General features: G+C 40.2%; 1 protein-coding gene across 8 annotated transcripts in view; it reads right to left on the bottom strand.

The window, feature by feature from the left end:
* Positions 1–15,115, bottom strand: part of clcn3 (chloride channel 3) — a 36,307-nt gene that overhangs the window by 20,204 nt on the left and 988 nt on the right. For 4 of the 8 annotated variants that reach the window (XM_034856339.1, XM_034856336.1, XM_034856342.1 and 1 more), the window contains exon 2: positions 8,721–8,902. The exons of 1 other annotated variant lie outside the window; for it this stretch is intronic. In XM_034856339.1, coding sequence (XP_034712230.1) covers positions 8,721–8,883 — 163 coding nt within the window. In that variant the 5' untranslated portion in view covers positions 8,884–8,902. Of the gene's footprint in view, positions 1–3,509; positions 3,884–5,400; positions 5,662–8,720; positions 8,903–15,115 lie in introns of those variants that run through there. 3 more of the 8 variants (XM_034856337.1, XM_034856343.1, XM_034856341.1) reach the window with 2 other exon arrangements.

Below are 15,115 nucleotides of genomic sequence, written 5' to 3'. Positions count from 1 at the left end.
ATGACAAAAGCATACCATCCCAACCCTAGTAATTTCATATCTTACTTACCTACAACTATTTCCTCAAGTTTGAGGTATTTGTACTTTACTTGAGTATTTTCTTTTCATACCACTTTCTACTTCTGCTCCACTACATTTCAGAAATAAATCTGGTACCGTTTCCTCTACTACAATTCCACATAACTAGAATAACAGCACTCTCAACCACAGTTATTGTAAGATGCAATTAACAGATGCACCGGTTATCCTCACTGTAATGTGTGTGCGCAATTTCTTCTTTTTTTTTTCAATCAGCCAAACCACTTTTTCAGCAACAAATATTACATGCAACAGTTCCACCGAGAGATGACCACCAGGCTAGCTAATTTTCACGAAGGCATTTCTTTGAGAAATCAACCAGACATTCAAAGTCCAACGAGCTCAGTTGCGTTGCTATGACACAATCGTTAGCCTATTTTTACAAAAAAGTGAGGTCAAAATGAATGGCAGTCAATGGATTGCTAACGGCAGGTGAGCGCTAGGTAGCATCAAAATGGCGCGATAGGAGCTACACTTTGTAGAGGCAGGCTTACCCCCTTGGTTTCATATCCTCCACCATCCATGTTTTGTAGATTCCAAATGCATGCTGGGATACAATTTCAGTCTCACAATTACTTCCGATGAAAATTTTAAAAGAGACCATCTTCCATCTGGAACCTTTTGTGGAAGCTGTGTACCTTCCTACACACATAATGAACAGATGAAGAAGACCTATTGAGCATGATGATGCACCATGTGCATCAGGCTGCTGGGAGGGTCTCTTAGTCTAAAAACAACTGGGTCGAGAAACCAGAACAGGGTATAAAACTATGCTGGATGCAGTGACTTTTGCTGACAGAGAAGCGCTGACATAATAAAACTTGCTCTGAAGGGACTGAACTACCAGTGTAAGGCAGGATAAAAAGAGAATCAAATTGTTTTGCTGAATAATCACAGGATTTATATGGACCGAAGATACTGCAGTGTGTAAGTATTTCTTAAAAGACTTCCCAAACAAACCATTTAATGAGATGGTGACGGTAATTTTCCTGTTGCATGTCTTGGTGTACGCTCATTTAACAAACTCCATAATGGACAATAAAGATTTGATTTAATGTACTGTATTTATTAATTCATAAAATCACTACCCCATTTATACTGATCATGTACAATTGTAGTTATCATGATCAAATCTCAAACTGACATTACGTTGTCTAAACTGACTTTGAGAAAGCATGAGGGCAAGCCATTACTTGAGGACAAAAACTGCAAAATATCTGTCCCTCTAGGGCCACTCTAGGTGATTCATGGACTGACTCAGGAAAAAGGTGGAACAAACTTTATCGAAAACAAACAGAATTTTAACTAGGATGTACATATACAGCAGTAGTAGAAATGCTGACCACCAACACACTAATCTAGTCAAAAAAAATTTAAGTTAGATTTTTACAAAGTCTGCTGCTAGCCCAAAAATGTTTATTGATTAAGGTTATGAAGAAAACAGAGCACAAAGATTAGAATATTGCAAAAATTCCATCTCACAAGTATAGGAACAGAATCGATGTGGCTAATTAAGAAGGGAACACTTTCAACTTCCAGTAAGAAAACGAAGGATTTGACTGATGCAGAAAATCAGACCTCGTGCTGATGCTGCACTACTGACCCCCCCCCCCCCCCAATCAGACGAATCAGTGTGGAGCCAAGCAAGGGTGACGCCACGGAAAACAGAAACTGAAAAGTACTGCGTATACGAACATATCGCCAACGTCACGTACCACCGGTTCAGCAGGCACGCAGACAAAAGACACACACATACAAATAAGGGTTCGGTTTCTTTCCCTAGTGCATTAGTTAACCGACACGGCAATTCTGTTCAGCCTTCAGCAGGTCGAACAGCAGCATCGGTGAGCAGTCAGGCTTGCTGACTGTCAATCACCACTTCCCTGAATGAATTTGACGTGGCTTTCCTGTGTTACTATGATCAATGAGGTGGGAAATGACCAGCAGACAACTGCTTTTTCAAAGGTTTCAGTATATAATGGGTGAAGAAATGTAAGGTTTCCAGTCTAACAATCAGCCCTTCATTCCCCTGCTTTAGGTCTACTATACTGTTGAGTAAATCAGATCAGAGAGGTTTAGAGGCCGCCTGCTAGGACACTAGGGATCAGCCCGGTTGGAGTTGGGTTAGTCTGCTCAGCCATCATGTGATCAGCATCATAAACTGACCCTGACAACCTCCTTAGCCTAAGAACCCAGCCTGATGACCAGACTGGTGGAATCACTGGAGTCGCACAAAAGGCAAATAAAAGGGACCAAAGTCCAAAAAGGCCCTTTGTTGTGTGTTTACATATTACGTGTTGGTTTTGGATAGTTGAGACAAGGACACTGTGTTTAAGGTAAATGACCTTAAGAGACCAAATCGCTACATTTTGTTTTGTAAATATAGTAAAAATACTATATGTCCAGTTTTACAGGTAAGTTAAGCAGGGGATTAGAAGAAAATGTATCTGGGTTACAATTACTGTAATCATGCAATTCAAAACTGCCAGAAGATACATGTGTAAAGCTGCTTCTACATGGAGGGCTGACAAAATGGTAAGAGAGAGCGGGATTGCTGGTTAGATGTGGTTATCTAGAGACTGAAGAATTCAAGTAAGGAGAGGACCACAAGCTGAACTACAAACTACAAAAATGTGTGTCTGCAAGGAGAGAGAAAATACAAGTTTTGGATGTACGTTGCACAAAGTGGATGTAGGCAGTCCTAAACTCAGTAGCGGCCTTTTGGATCTGCTCGCTCACCGTAAAAATCTAACAAGGCCTGGAGGAATAAACACACACAGATGCAACTAAAAAGGAGAACTCCCTAAAGACCGGATAGGAAAGAAAAACAAGTATAGAGTGTTAAGAACTCAAATTTGTCATGAGGACCCAGTTACGTGTGATGTGATGTAAGGTGATGTCCTGAATTTGGCCAACAGGTGTCCTTACACTTGCAGGAACACTGTGAAAAGCTTCAAAGACACATCCTACATCTATATGTATCCAGTTCACATATTTAGTAGCCAAAGCCTGACTATGCCTCTCTCCCTGTGGAGGAATTAAAATGGATGCCCATGATGTTGCACTAAAAGGCCCAAGCAAAAGCCTCAACACTAACTCATCTCCCTCTTTAGCTCATTATCTTTGGCTGACGTGCACACACTGCTGGTTGATAATCAACAGACAAGTGAATTGTGAAATAGGCTGAGCAGACAGATGTTCAGCTCCCACAGAACATGCATGACAATTCAATTCTTCTTCAATTACTTGCACTCTAATTTTCATACCTCACCAACAGATAAAGGCAGCGGTTTCCCAACCTGCACAATGCCATATGGCTATCTGCACTCACTGTACCAGAAGGAGAGCGGCCTCTGCCGTCACAGCATCATGAGAAAAGATGGGAACCGGAGGGGAAGGGGGAGAAATGAATAAGAGGGGACGTGGTATACCTCTTTTAGGGATTTCCTGCAGGGGGATGGTATCCCCTCCGCCGTCGTAGGGCAAATAGGGGTCGGCCGCCCCGTCCTCCTCCTCCATGTTGACAATTGAGACGAGGCTAGGCTAAGCTAAGCTAAGCTAGGCTTCACTACGCACTGCTCGCTGCGTGTGTCAGTCGCTGCTGCTGCTGCCATGTTTACCAGAGGAATACAAGCGGGGCTGTGTGTGAGTATGTCCTCTGTCCTTCCCCCGCCCTTTCCTTTCTCCCTCCACTGCAGCAGCTGACTAGCTGATGATGTCACCACTCTCTCTCACACACACATTCAAAGGGAAAGACGACGAGCACACTAAGCCGGTCAACCCTGTCTGCTTGGTTGCTAAGGGAGATCTGTGAGCCTTGCCCGTATGGGAGAGACCATTGGCCCGTTCACAGGTAGGTAGGTAGGGGTGTGTGTGTGTGTGTGTGTGTGTGTGTGTTCTAAATGGAATATTCCATTCTGAGCAAGTGGAGGGGGGTTAAAGTAAGGAGTAAATCATTAATTAATAGAAGTTTTAATAGTATGAGTAGAACAGGCTTTCTGTCGGGTGAATACTCATTTTTATCATCTTTTTTTGGGTTATGCAAAGATTTTACTGGCTCCAGCCCCAAAATTTGAATATTTCCTGCTTTCGTTTTCTCATATATTAGTAAACTGAAAACTTTGAGTTTAAAACTTTCAGTCATGCAATACCCTATGGTCAGACCACAAAAAGACAAGAGTTCATTTTTTACAATTTTCTTGTAGAGGAAATGCATGGTTGACAACATATTCTTCAGATTAATTAATATTGGAAATATTTTTTGGTTGAAGCTAGGCATCCGATCACTGTGCTGCAATCTAAGTCCCATTCAACATCCGATCGCTGTATGGGAATTAGAGTAGATTCTTTACTTGAAAGTACATTGGGGGTCAGCCAGAAATGACCATCCACATAATTGTATTTAAATGATAGTTTCAATCAAGTGTTTCTGTAACGTTATTTTCAAAACGTCACTCAGACTTCAGTGGCATAGCAATCCCTGGCCTCATGTTACCTTACATAAAAATGGGCTCCCGCCAGTGATGCTAACATATTCTTCAAAATTGGTAGTAAAAGAGAGCATTTGTAGTATCAGACTGATGAATGGTATCTGTAAAAACTGAGTTTGAGAGAACAAGTCTGATCGGTCGATCTTTGGTTGCAGCCCAAAACTGATACATTTTCCACAGCAGTATTTTGCCATTTCAACTCAAAATCACTTACCCTATTCATAAATGAAATGAAAGAAAGCTTTCTGATTGCACAAACAAGGTCAAGGCTCAATAACTATTTGCCAATTGGAGTTATTTACCAACCGCCTTGTGATTTTGGTTATTTTTGAATAGATTCCACTGCCACGGCTGCCTTTCCTCCAGCATACGAAGAGAAAATTAAATACTGTTTTGGGGATTGTAAGAGAGACTGCAGAAAGAAACGAGCATAAAGGGACATCTATGTCAGACACACAGCAGTTGCTTAATTTCCCTCGCTCGTGTTCTCTCTACAGGGAGGATATGAAACGTTTGATCTTATCTGGACGTCTCACAGCATCTGTGCCATAATGCAAGACAGACTGTACTGACTCTAATATAGAGAAAACCCTCGCCAACCCCTTTAAGCCAATCCTAATGTAGGCAATCACAGTTACTGTTTCAAGACAGAAGCTGTTTTGTAAACTTGGTGTAAATATGTGTTATTGTATGAAACAATGGATCTTAAGTCAGGCTCCTCCACATAACTTGCAGTTCCCAGGCCTAAACAATGGGACCCTGACATTTAACAAGCTGTAACTATGTTTTCACTATGACATATAAAAAGAAGTATGTGATAGCCAAGACCTACCTTTCAGCAGGGCTCCTGTTGCTAGGCAATGACAACGTTGATGTCAGCCATAGTTTGCTACTTCTTTGCTCAACAAGTCCCAGTAAAGACATTAAACCAGCAAAACAACATTAGTCTCAGTAATCCAGTGAGGTAAAATGTAAAAGCATAAATCCTTTTCGGTTCAAATTTCCCCAAAGCATTGCTCTGTTGATCTCTCTTTACTTGTTCCGAGCAAACAAAAAGTTTCAGCAAAGTTCTCCGGGGGACCACAGAGTGCAGTCACACTGCAGTCATAGCCCAGAGGAGGGCTTTACAAGCTTCCCTATGAACCCACCCTTTCTTCTACCTAAAAATAGCACCGAGAGATCAAGACAGGCAACACACCAGCTTCAAGGAAGAACAGCCATCCAGATATTTCCTGAAACTCTAGCTCACACCGACACCTTGCAGCCAAACGGGTTCACGGTAATGTCAGTCACATATGGGTGTCACACAAAGATCAAGAAAACTGACAAGAGCGGGAGGTGGAGCCAAGGCAAATACACAATAGATTACACTCAATCCAAAATATAAACACAGAAAAAGGAAGACAGAACAGGCTAAATAGTAGTTATAAATGATTGTTAGACCTATTTTATGTCCGGGTTAATATAACAGCGGTTATCAGATTTCGTCAATATTTGAAGGAAACCTATCAATTATGCATTGTTGCAACATTTCAATGAAGCTCGCTTTCCATTTGTAGCAGCGGTGACAGTAAACATGGTGGCAGGTTAGGGTTACCCCATGCTTTTGCCTTCCATAGTTAACTGCCCTGAGGTCCAGTTTCAGAGAAAAAGAAAGAGGGGCTAATCACCAGGCAGAGACTGGAGACACTGCCATGCAAGCCAAACCCTCATAAACATACAGTAGATAAACACAACCTCTTCTCTAAGCTAACATGCTCAATATTGCATTATGTTCTTTTAACAACATGTTCACAAGCTAACATTAGCATGTTAACATGCTAAATGTGATGCCTAATCTCAAATAGAATAGTTAATATCCGTGATAACATGCAAACTGTGTGGCTACAAGCATAAACTGTGCTTTGAGCTAAAGGCTAATGTTGGAATCCCAATTTTGGTATTGCGCTTTAAACACAACTGAGCATAAATACAGCAAACAAAGAAGATGGATACATCTTCAATATTGCCTTTGCTGAAGCACTTCCTCCTTTTATCTTGTTCCATACATTTGCACTTCTGTTACCGACCTGCTGCACTGTACATAGTCGTCCATACAGTTAAGTAATCTGTGTGTCTCCTACAGCAGCCGGGTCAGCCACAGTCTCCTTTTTAATCATGAATAGACTAGAGGCTAAACTCTAGAGTCATTATATCACTGCTACTACACTGCAATAAAAAACATACAACTAAAGACAGTAGCCAATTCACTTTGAGATATCTGTCACTGCTGCTGGTAGTAGTGTAGCTACAATGCACACAGTAAATTCCTACAGAAAATACAAGCTAATGGTAGTCAAAATGCACATTTAGATGTTCAGATGTATTGCCAAAAAAGTTTAAAAACTTAAGCCTTTCAATTAACCTGCTTATAAGTGTTAAGAGATTCACAACTTTCTCCATGAGTGCACACTGTAACCTTAGAAATGCTCTCACTGTTTTATGCTTGTATGTTGGCAACACTGAACACAAGATAGAGCACAGTTTTCAGCTTCTGAGCATTCTTTAACAGAAATATTACAGGTTTTGTGCCAACCATCCGCATGACTTGATAATGCCTGATAAAGAGAGCCGTAACTCAGCAAGTCTTACTGCACTCTCATCAGTGCAAAACAGGAAAAGCTGTGTTCAGACTTAAACTGAAAAAAGTTGCACAACAGAAAAGAGAGAGGCAGATAATAGGAGAATAAGGAGCGGGGGAAATGTCTGTTCTCCTCAAGCAACTAGCCCAGTTTACTTGCACCACAACTTTCCATATAAGTGTGTTTTTATTTTTAATTGTGTCTTCAAGCTGACACAAATAAAAAGGCAGTTACTCCTAATTATCCAAATTAAATAGACTATTAAATAGTCTCCCCCCAGCTGACACCTTAGACACAACCCCCTCAGCATGTGCGCTTTCTGTTTGACCAGCTGGAATTCAAAACTAAAGAGAGAAATCAGCAGGACGCAGCACATTGGATGTCGATGGGTCACAAGATATACCTGTCAGAGTGCCAGTGAGCTTCTGAATGAATGAGAAAGAGCCTAAGCCGTTCTATATTGGGTCAGCTGATGGTGCATTTATGAATTAAACAAAAAAAGAGCCTCTGCCACGTGTCTATATTATTACCCACCTATCTTTCATCGCTTGCTACCTGACATGAAAGTCCAATCCACGTAAGCCACAAGACAAGGCGCAGTAGGAACAACAAGGCAGGCCAAAGCACACATAAAAGTGGTGGTGAGACCACAAAATAAACTGCAGGAAACAGAAAGCAGTATAGTTGAAAAGGTGACCGGGTCAAGATGATGGATGGAAACAAGAGAACACAAAATCATGAAAACCATGGAAAATAATAAAGTCATGGTTATGTTTGTAGTTCTGGTCAGAACGACAGTTAAGACTGGATGTGCAAAGCAACCGAAGAAATGATTACTTAAAATGAACTGAACTTAAAATAATAATTTTTAAAAACGTACAAATGGTTATAAAGCCAAAAACGTTAATGACTGACCCAAAAAATTGCGCAATTTTTAAATCAATTTGGTAATTAATTTACTCGGATTGGCTATCACCTCAACTTTGTTTTACTACAAAAAAGTGACTTTGGCTGTCTATATCCATATTTATTTTCCATTTGAATATTGATTCATAGTTTTATAACCATTTGTGAGGCTGTTTCAGGAGCAGAACAATGATGCTGGGTGGATTCTGGGCAGCAGGAGTCTGTAGAGTGACAGAACGGCATGTAGAGCAGCTGATGGGTGTGGATGGAGATGAGGAAGGGGCCAATGGTAGAGCAACTGTGCCACAGAACAGCAACACACACAAGCAAACACACACTTGATGCGTCTTGACATCAGCAGTGGGGTGACTCATAACCAGAGCAGCAACGTGTCTGCTTAGACAGGAGATGAACTGGATTTGGGACTGGAAGACGCAGCAACAGAAAGAATGGGGCACAGTGGGAAGCTCACTGAGAATTCAAGTAAAGGTCCTATCTGATTGGAGGGTGAGGGTCAGTTGACGAACGTCAAGCCTGGGTCACGGGGGGGGGGGGAAGCTCAAAAGGTCCAGAACCAATCAAATCAGCTTGGGGGAGGTATATGGAGATATCCCGTTCTCCCTACCTGGGGAGGTAGCGTCCCCATCCAGCAGGTTGTCGTCCTCTGTGGTGTGGAAGTCCATGATAACGCCGGCTCCATCCAGCAGCTCCTCGTCGCTGCTGGCGCTGGCGATGCTGTTGTAGCTGTTCCTGCAGTAGCCTCTGTGGTACAGCTGCTCTGACTCCATTTAGCAACACACCGGGGCCCTGGATGATAAGGAGGGAGGAAGGGAAGGAGGGGAGTTGTGGAGATATACACACTGTGTTGTGAGGATGCTAGATCATAGAGTCTACAGACTGAAGTGGGTCACAGATGAGTAGGGTGGGTTGTATATGCATATTGACTGACAGAAAAACAGCAAAGACAGACAGGCCCACAGTGAGGCTGTGATGGAGAGATTATAGTCAAACACTCATTCAGGGTCCGGCAAAAAATCTACATCTATCTTCATCATTTGAGCGGTAAGAGAAACACAACCAGTTCCCAGAGCTTGTTCTCAGACAAACAACAAAAGCCTGAACTGAAAGACAATCATCTGGTCACACACATTTCTTTATTGTATCTATCACATATGTGTCCAGGGATATATGGAGAATGAGGAAACTGGCACCGTCACTGGGAAACAAAAAGAGCAAACATACATGAGAAGTGCCCACAAAGTCCTTTAATTATTCTAAAGAATGACAAAGATACACAGTTTGACCAATATTTCTAATCACCAGATCAAAATATACTCTATATTATAGTCATTAATGTTTGAATCACTGACTTAAATGTCTGCAAGCTTCTCAGAAACCCTGCCCATTTTATATATTTTAAAAAAGTCCCTCATTGCAAATTTTAATCTTCTAGTCTGTTGTGTTTCAATTGACATTTTCTATTATGTTTAAGTGTTCGTGGCAAAAAAAAAGATTACTGGTAAGAAAACACAGACACACACAAATACCAAAATTTGTGAAACTATATATTTTCAAGGTGCAGATAAGAGATTACAAGAATACTGCAACCGCCGGACCACACTGGGATGGAAGATTAAGTCAAAGAAAAAGGGGAAGGAATGAGAGGGAAGGGATACAGGCCATCCATTTAGAGTGTAGATGAATGCTGACTGTCAGAGAACGCCAGCCATGCTAATAAAGAGACAGAATGACTGAGAACAAATATTTGGACCGCTTTACCGGAGAAGAAAAATACATTTGACCTACGATTTAAGATTTATACCATCAATAAATCTAGTATACTGAGCAACTAGCATCTATCTTAAAAATCAATATCTCAGCTATGAAACTCTCTTCTTTTGCTAAAAAGAATGTATGTCTACAGGAAAGCACACAATTCAGCATTTATGGAGAACAGAGTTTCCAATGACAAATTAGTGTTTTACTTGGGTAATTGAGTTTTTCTCTCTAGTAAACCCTTATTTTCTCCATAGATTGTACCAAATTACATAGTTCTATCAATAAACCTCATAGGAAATTATTAGGAAATGATGGACCCATAAAATTAAGTATTACCTTCTATAATCTAGGCCTACATATTACAGATACCTTGGATTTAGATGCATAACGCAAATAGGAATAAAGTTTCTGGCTTTTTTGTTTGTTTTGTTTGTATATTTTTTAATTTGTTTAGTTCATTTAATACTTAGAACGTCAAGATATTTGGCATAGATGTTATAATCTCCTGTATGCTGCACAGCCAAGTGGTGTATTTATAGACAGAGGGATTAAAATGGCACGTGGACATCCTCCCTACAATGAGAGCATGATTATGATAATAAAACTGCTGGACCAAGGAGAGCAGAGTGGCGTCAGCACACAGTTTGTCCCCTTTGCTTAAACCCCGCCCCCGTGTGGAAGATGCGGGGACTACACAAGAATCTGTGACCACAAACTTACAGACGTGACCTAAATGATCCCCACCAGGCCGAGCACATGACTCCTGAAAATTAGAAGATAAGATATTTATAGGAATATCAGCCACAAGGCATGATGAGTCCCACAGTAATGAAGAAAGAGAGAAGAAGAGACTTCAGGAGAAAGATGGTGCTGCAGCCTGACTGAACTTCACAAACACTTCATGGTTTGACTGGCGACTATATATATTTCTCTATATCTGTGAAAAAAGACTAACTAGATTTCCAAATTTCCTTTTTCTTGACCTGAACCGATTCAACTTTCTATGTCATCTGGATTTGTCTTGCATGTGCTGACATTCAGAAAAGACCACAATGAAAAGGAAGTGAAGAAAAAGAAAACTGGGAGTCAGCTCGATAGATTGAGGAAGTAGGTGTCGCGAAACAATGTGAAAAGTGCTTTTGTAACTAATTTTATCCAGTGCATTCAGAAAATGAATGCCAAGGAAAGAGAATGTTTTTAAACTGCCACAAGCATATTTTTGCCATTCTGTACTGCAATTGGCTAATAAGTTGCCACAGACAATATTTTTGGTTAGGCTTTACTTCACATTTATTTTATATGAAAAAATGGCTTGCAACACTGCCGACCCTTTCCTTTAAACATGGGGTGCTGCAGCAAAAGTCCCTCTCCTCAAACAAATAAATCCAGACACTTTGTTATGATAGTAAATTACTACATTATGGCACAAGCTATGATGAACAAAAGCCTGCCGCAAACCCCAAAAGTGAATCTGAAGACCACTAATCCACTCTAGTACAAACTCTATAATGTGAGGCACACAGGGAAGAGAAACTTTCCCTGCGGCAACAATCACACTGATTCACCAAGAGACAGGACTTCCCTTTGCGCTATATCAAATCAGCATGGCCAGGAAATTCAATTACGCTTGTTTGCAGAGTCAATCTCAAGGCAGAGATCCTCTAGGTGAGCTCATGTGATGTCGACCTCTAGTTACACTGCACAAAAGTCCTGATTTGAGAAGAAACCTCATACCAGTCTGAAATCTAAACTACTCTACTTAATCACACTTTCAGTACTTTTACCATTTTGTTTGGACTTAAAGTAAGCTTTTGTGGCTTAGTTTGAACACACTAGGATGCTGATTTATGCGTCATTGCCAACCAGGGCAAATTAGAGTGAAAGTACAAAATGCATGTTATGTGTCAAGTGTGCAATTATCTTTTCAGAAAGACAGTTTTGATATTAAATAAACTGTGCTGCTGAGCCTCTTACAATGGTCTGGTTCAAATCGACTTGTCATCTTTTGTCCTATGTCTCACCGCTGGTGACATTTGATAGCTATAATTATGACAGTCTGGAGTCTTCTTGTTCATGTTTGAAAACAATAAATATGCCAGGGAGACTAGGATGTGTTGATAATTGAGGAGCTACTATCCTACGAGTCAGATTTCATTTTGGTGTTTGAGGATGTGGCTTGGCTAGAGGGAGGAGGGTGTGTGTGTGTGTGTGTGTGTGTGTGTGTGTGTGTGTGTGTGTGTGTGTGTCTCAGTCGATAACAGCAGCATAATCAACAGCGAGGGAACAAAACGTTGCAGGGTCTGCTGATGTTACACAACTAGTTGGGCAGCAAGGGCCGTTATCTTCCTCCGGCTGGTCACTATGGAGGTGTTGCCCGGGCGACTGTTGCTGCTGGGATGTGACTCAGCGTTTTGCCCTCCCTCTAACCGACAAGCTTCCACCTCCTCCATAGACAGGGCCAATAAAGTGCTCTTCAAAGGGCAGCGGGTGATCAATATATATGGATCACTTTGTGGCAAAACATCCAGCGTAAAGCAGCTCCAACACAACCGGGAGCTTTCACTACTCACAATTAACAGCACGTCAACAACATGCAGCACTGACCTACTGCTGGAGATGTGCAGTTGATGAGTCATGTCAGTTCGAGAAATGAATACTCAGGAGAACAAATAGCTCGAATAAAACAAAAACCTCTGTCTTCAAAATTAATGTCAGATACTAGAAGTATCTGACATTTAAATGAATTTAAATTATAAGAAATTAATTATATATATATAGATTATTACTTAATCTGTTCATTAAACCATTTAGTTTATTTAGTTTTAATTGCATATCATGTTACCGTCTCAAAAGGGGTGGTGGGGATTTGTCACAGAAGATCATTAAGGTTACGTTGACCCTAATTATATGATGTAATTGTGTGCTACTAATCGTTAAGGAAGCACAGGGCTTACTTAAAAACAGAAATCTTGTTATGGAGATGTCAAGTCTAGGTCGATGTTTTGAAATGAAAGTCATGACAAGTGATTTAGCAAGATTCTTTGCTGACGCTGGCGTGTAATCCAACTTCCTACTTCCTCTGAACACCATAGTAAGAAAACAGCGGGGGATCTTACAGACAGGGGGGAGATAAAGACGTATTTAAGTAACTGTAAATGAAACTCTAAGGTCATGCTTGACAACATGACTGCAAAACACTCCAGACAGACGTAACCCAGTCAGGAGCGCTGATTAAACCAACAGCCATGGCAAATCAAATAAGGAGCGAGGCAGTGCCTTTGGTTAGACCTGTCTCTAACCACAGCGTGGGAAGACTCTTGATTCTGCTGTGAGAGGACAGATGGCTAATCATAAATCATAAATATACAATTACATACCCAAAAAGAGGGATGGAATGAAAAGGTGAATGGTTAATGTTTAACGTTAATATTACCTTTTAGTGTCAAGGGGATCATGTTGACATACAATCGGGGCTGTGTGAAATGATTCAAATTAATGTATAAGTGGATTTACATCATGATCAGGGTTACAGCTACTCAAACTGACAGCAAGGCTTCCGTATTTTTATTGCAATTTGCATTTTTCCCCACAAATATGAAGTTCAGAGTAAACAAATCATCTTTAATATTTTATGAAATTTGAGTGTCATGTAGAGACACTTGCAGTAGGGGTGGTGGAAAGAATAGATACAGCATAGTATTGCGATTCTTTCCGTGGCATTACTGTATCGATGCACAGATGCCAAGTATCATACTTTTCTTATATATGTGTTGGTCAGTTTGTCTGCTTGACAATCCCATTTTTCAACAATACAATGAAGAAAGAGAAATTAATCTTTTAAGATAAAACAGATGTTGACAAAGTTTTTTGGGGGGGACATCCTTTGAAATTGGGAAATATTTGAAGTTGGAAAAAAGGAAATAAATTGCAATATATTGCAAAAGTTGCGATATGTTTAAAAATCACAACAATATTGTATCGTGACATGGGTATCGTGATGATATCACAACGTGAGGCATCTGGTGATTCCCAGCATCCCAGCTCACCCTACACATGCAGTCCCCTCGCCTCAACATGTCTGACATGATGTCTGCTAGTGCTAAAAGGGTTTGGCAATCAAAAAATGATTTACAATCTTGATAACTTCATCATTCAGCATGCAAAAATTACAAACATGCCGGGTTCCTGCTTATGAATTGTGTCTGTATACTTTTTTACATGGTTTGTATCGTCGTAAAATGGATACAGTGTCTTTGAGATTTTAACTGATGACAAAACAAGTAATTTTATGACGTAACCTTGGCTGTGGGAACATGCAATGGGCACGTTTCACTCTTTTTTTCCCTCAGTTTATAGACCAAACAACTTTTTGGATCAATCAAATTTATAATCAAGTTATTAATCTGTAATCGGAAAATAGTCATTAGCTCTAGAACTGCTGGTCCACACCAATCACCATATATGTTTAAAGCTGGAAGTTATTATCAGACCTCAGCCAAAGCAACTTAACAATTAGTTATAGTTAATGCAAAAAATCCTTAATGGTCTTGATAATGAGAAAAATATTAGGTCTTAAGCAAACAATTATTATTATTGATTCATCTGTATTTTGCAGTCTAAAGATGGGCATCGCAAATTAGCTCAGGCTATGAATACTGAATTAAATAAATAAATTCTCATTAACAGTCCTATAAAACATTGGAAAATGGTGAAAAACTGCCATTTACAAATTGAATTATATTTAAAATTGCTTGATTTATCCACAAAAAGGTCTAGAACCCAAAAATATCTTGTTTACTGTTAAAGAAGAATAAGAAAACCAGCAAATGTTCACCTTTAAGAAACTGTAGCCAGTACATTTTTGATGTTTTTGCTTAAAACAATGGCAGAATAATTTAATGTTGATCAACTAATTTATCAGTGGACTAATCAAACCAGCCAAATAGTAAATGCCAAAGGCCTACATGATGGAAGGCCATTTTGTGTCATGTTGAGCTGGCATTAAAAAAACTGACTGGGGAAACCTTTATAACTGTGAAGGGTGATTTTAAAACAAGAAAACCTCAACATAAAAAAAAAAAGTGTGTATGAGTGTAATATCCAGCCTAACTTTTTACACTCTAGCTAGTTGCTTAGATGGTAAATTAACATTACCTGACACTGGTCACTGCGGTCAAGCCAGCCGACACTCGGATCTCCGTGGTCAAATCAGCCGACACTTAATTTGTTGTGCGCTCTTTT

The sequence above is a fragment of the Etheostoma cragini genome, chromosome 19 (assembly GCF_013103735.1).
Source record: "Etheostoma cragini isolate CJK2018 chromosome 19, CSU_Ecrag_1.0, whole genome shotgun sequence".
NCBI lineage: Eukaryota > Metazoa > Chordata > Actinopteri > Perciformes > Percidae > Etheostoma > Etheostoma cragini.
The sequence above is the reverse complement of the archived record's forward strand: the minus strand, read 5'-3'. Positions and strand labels throughout refer to the sequence as shown.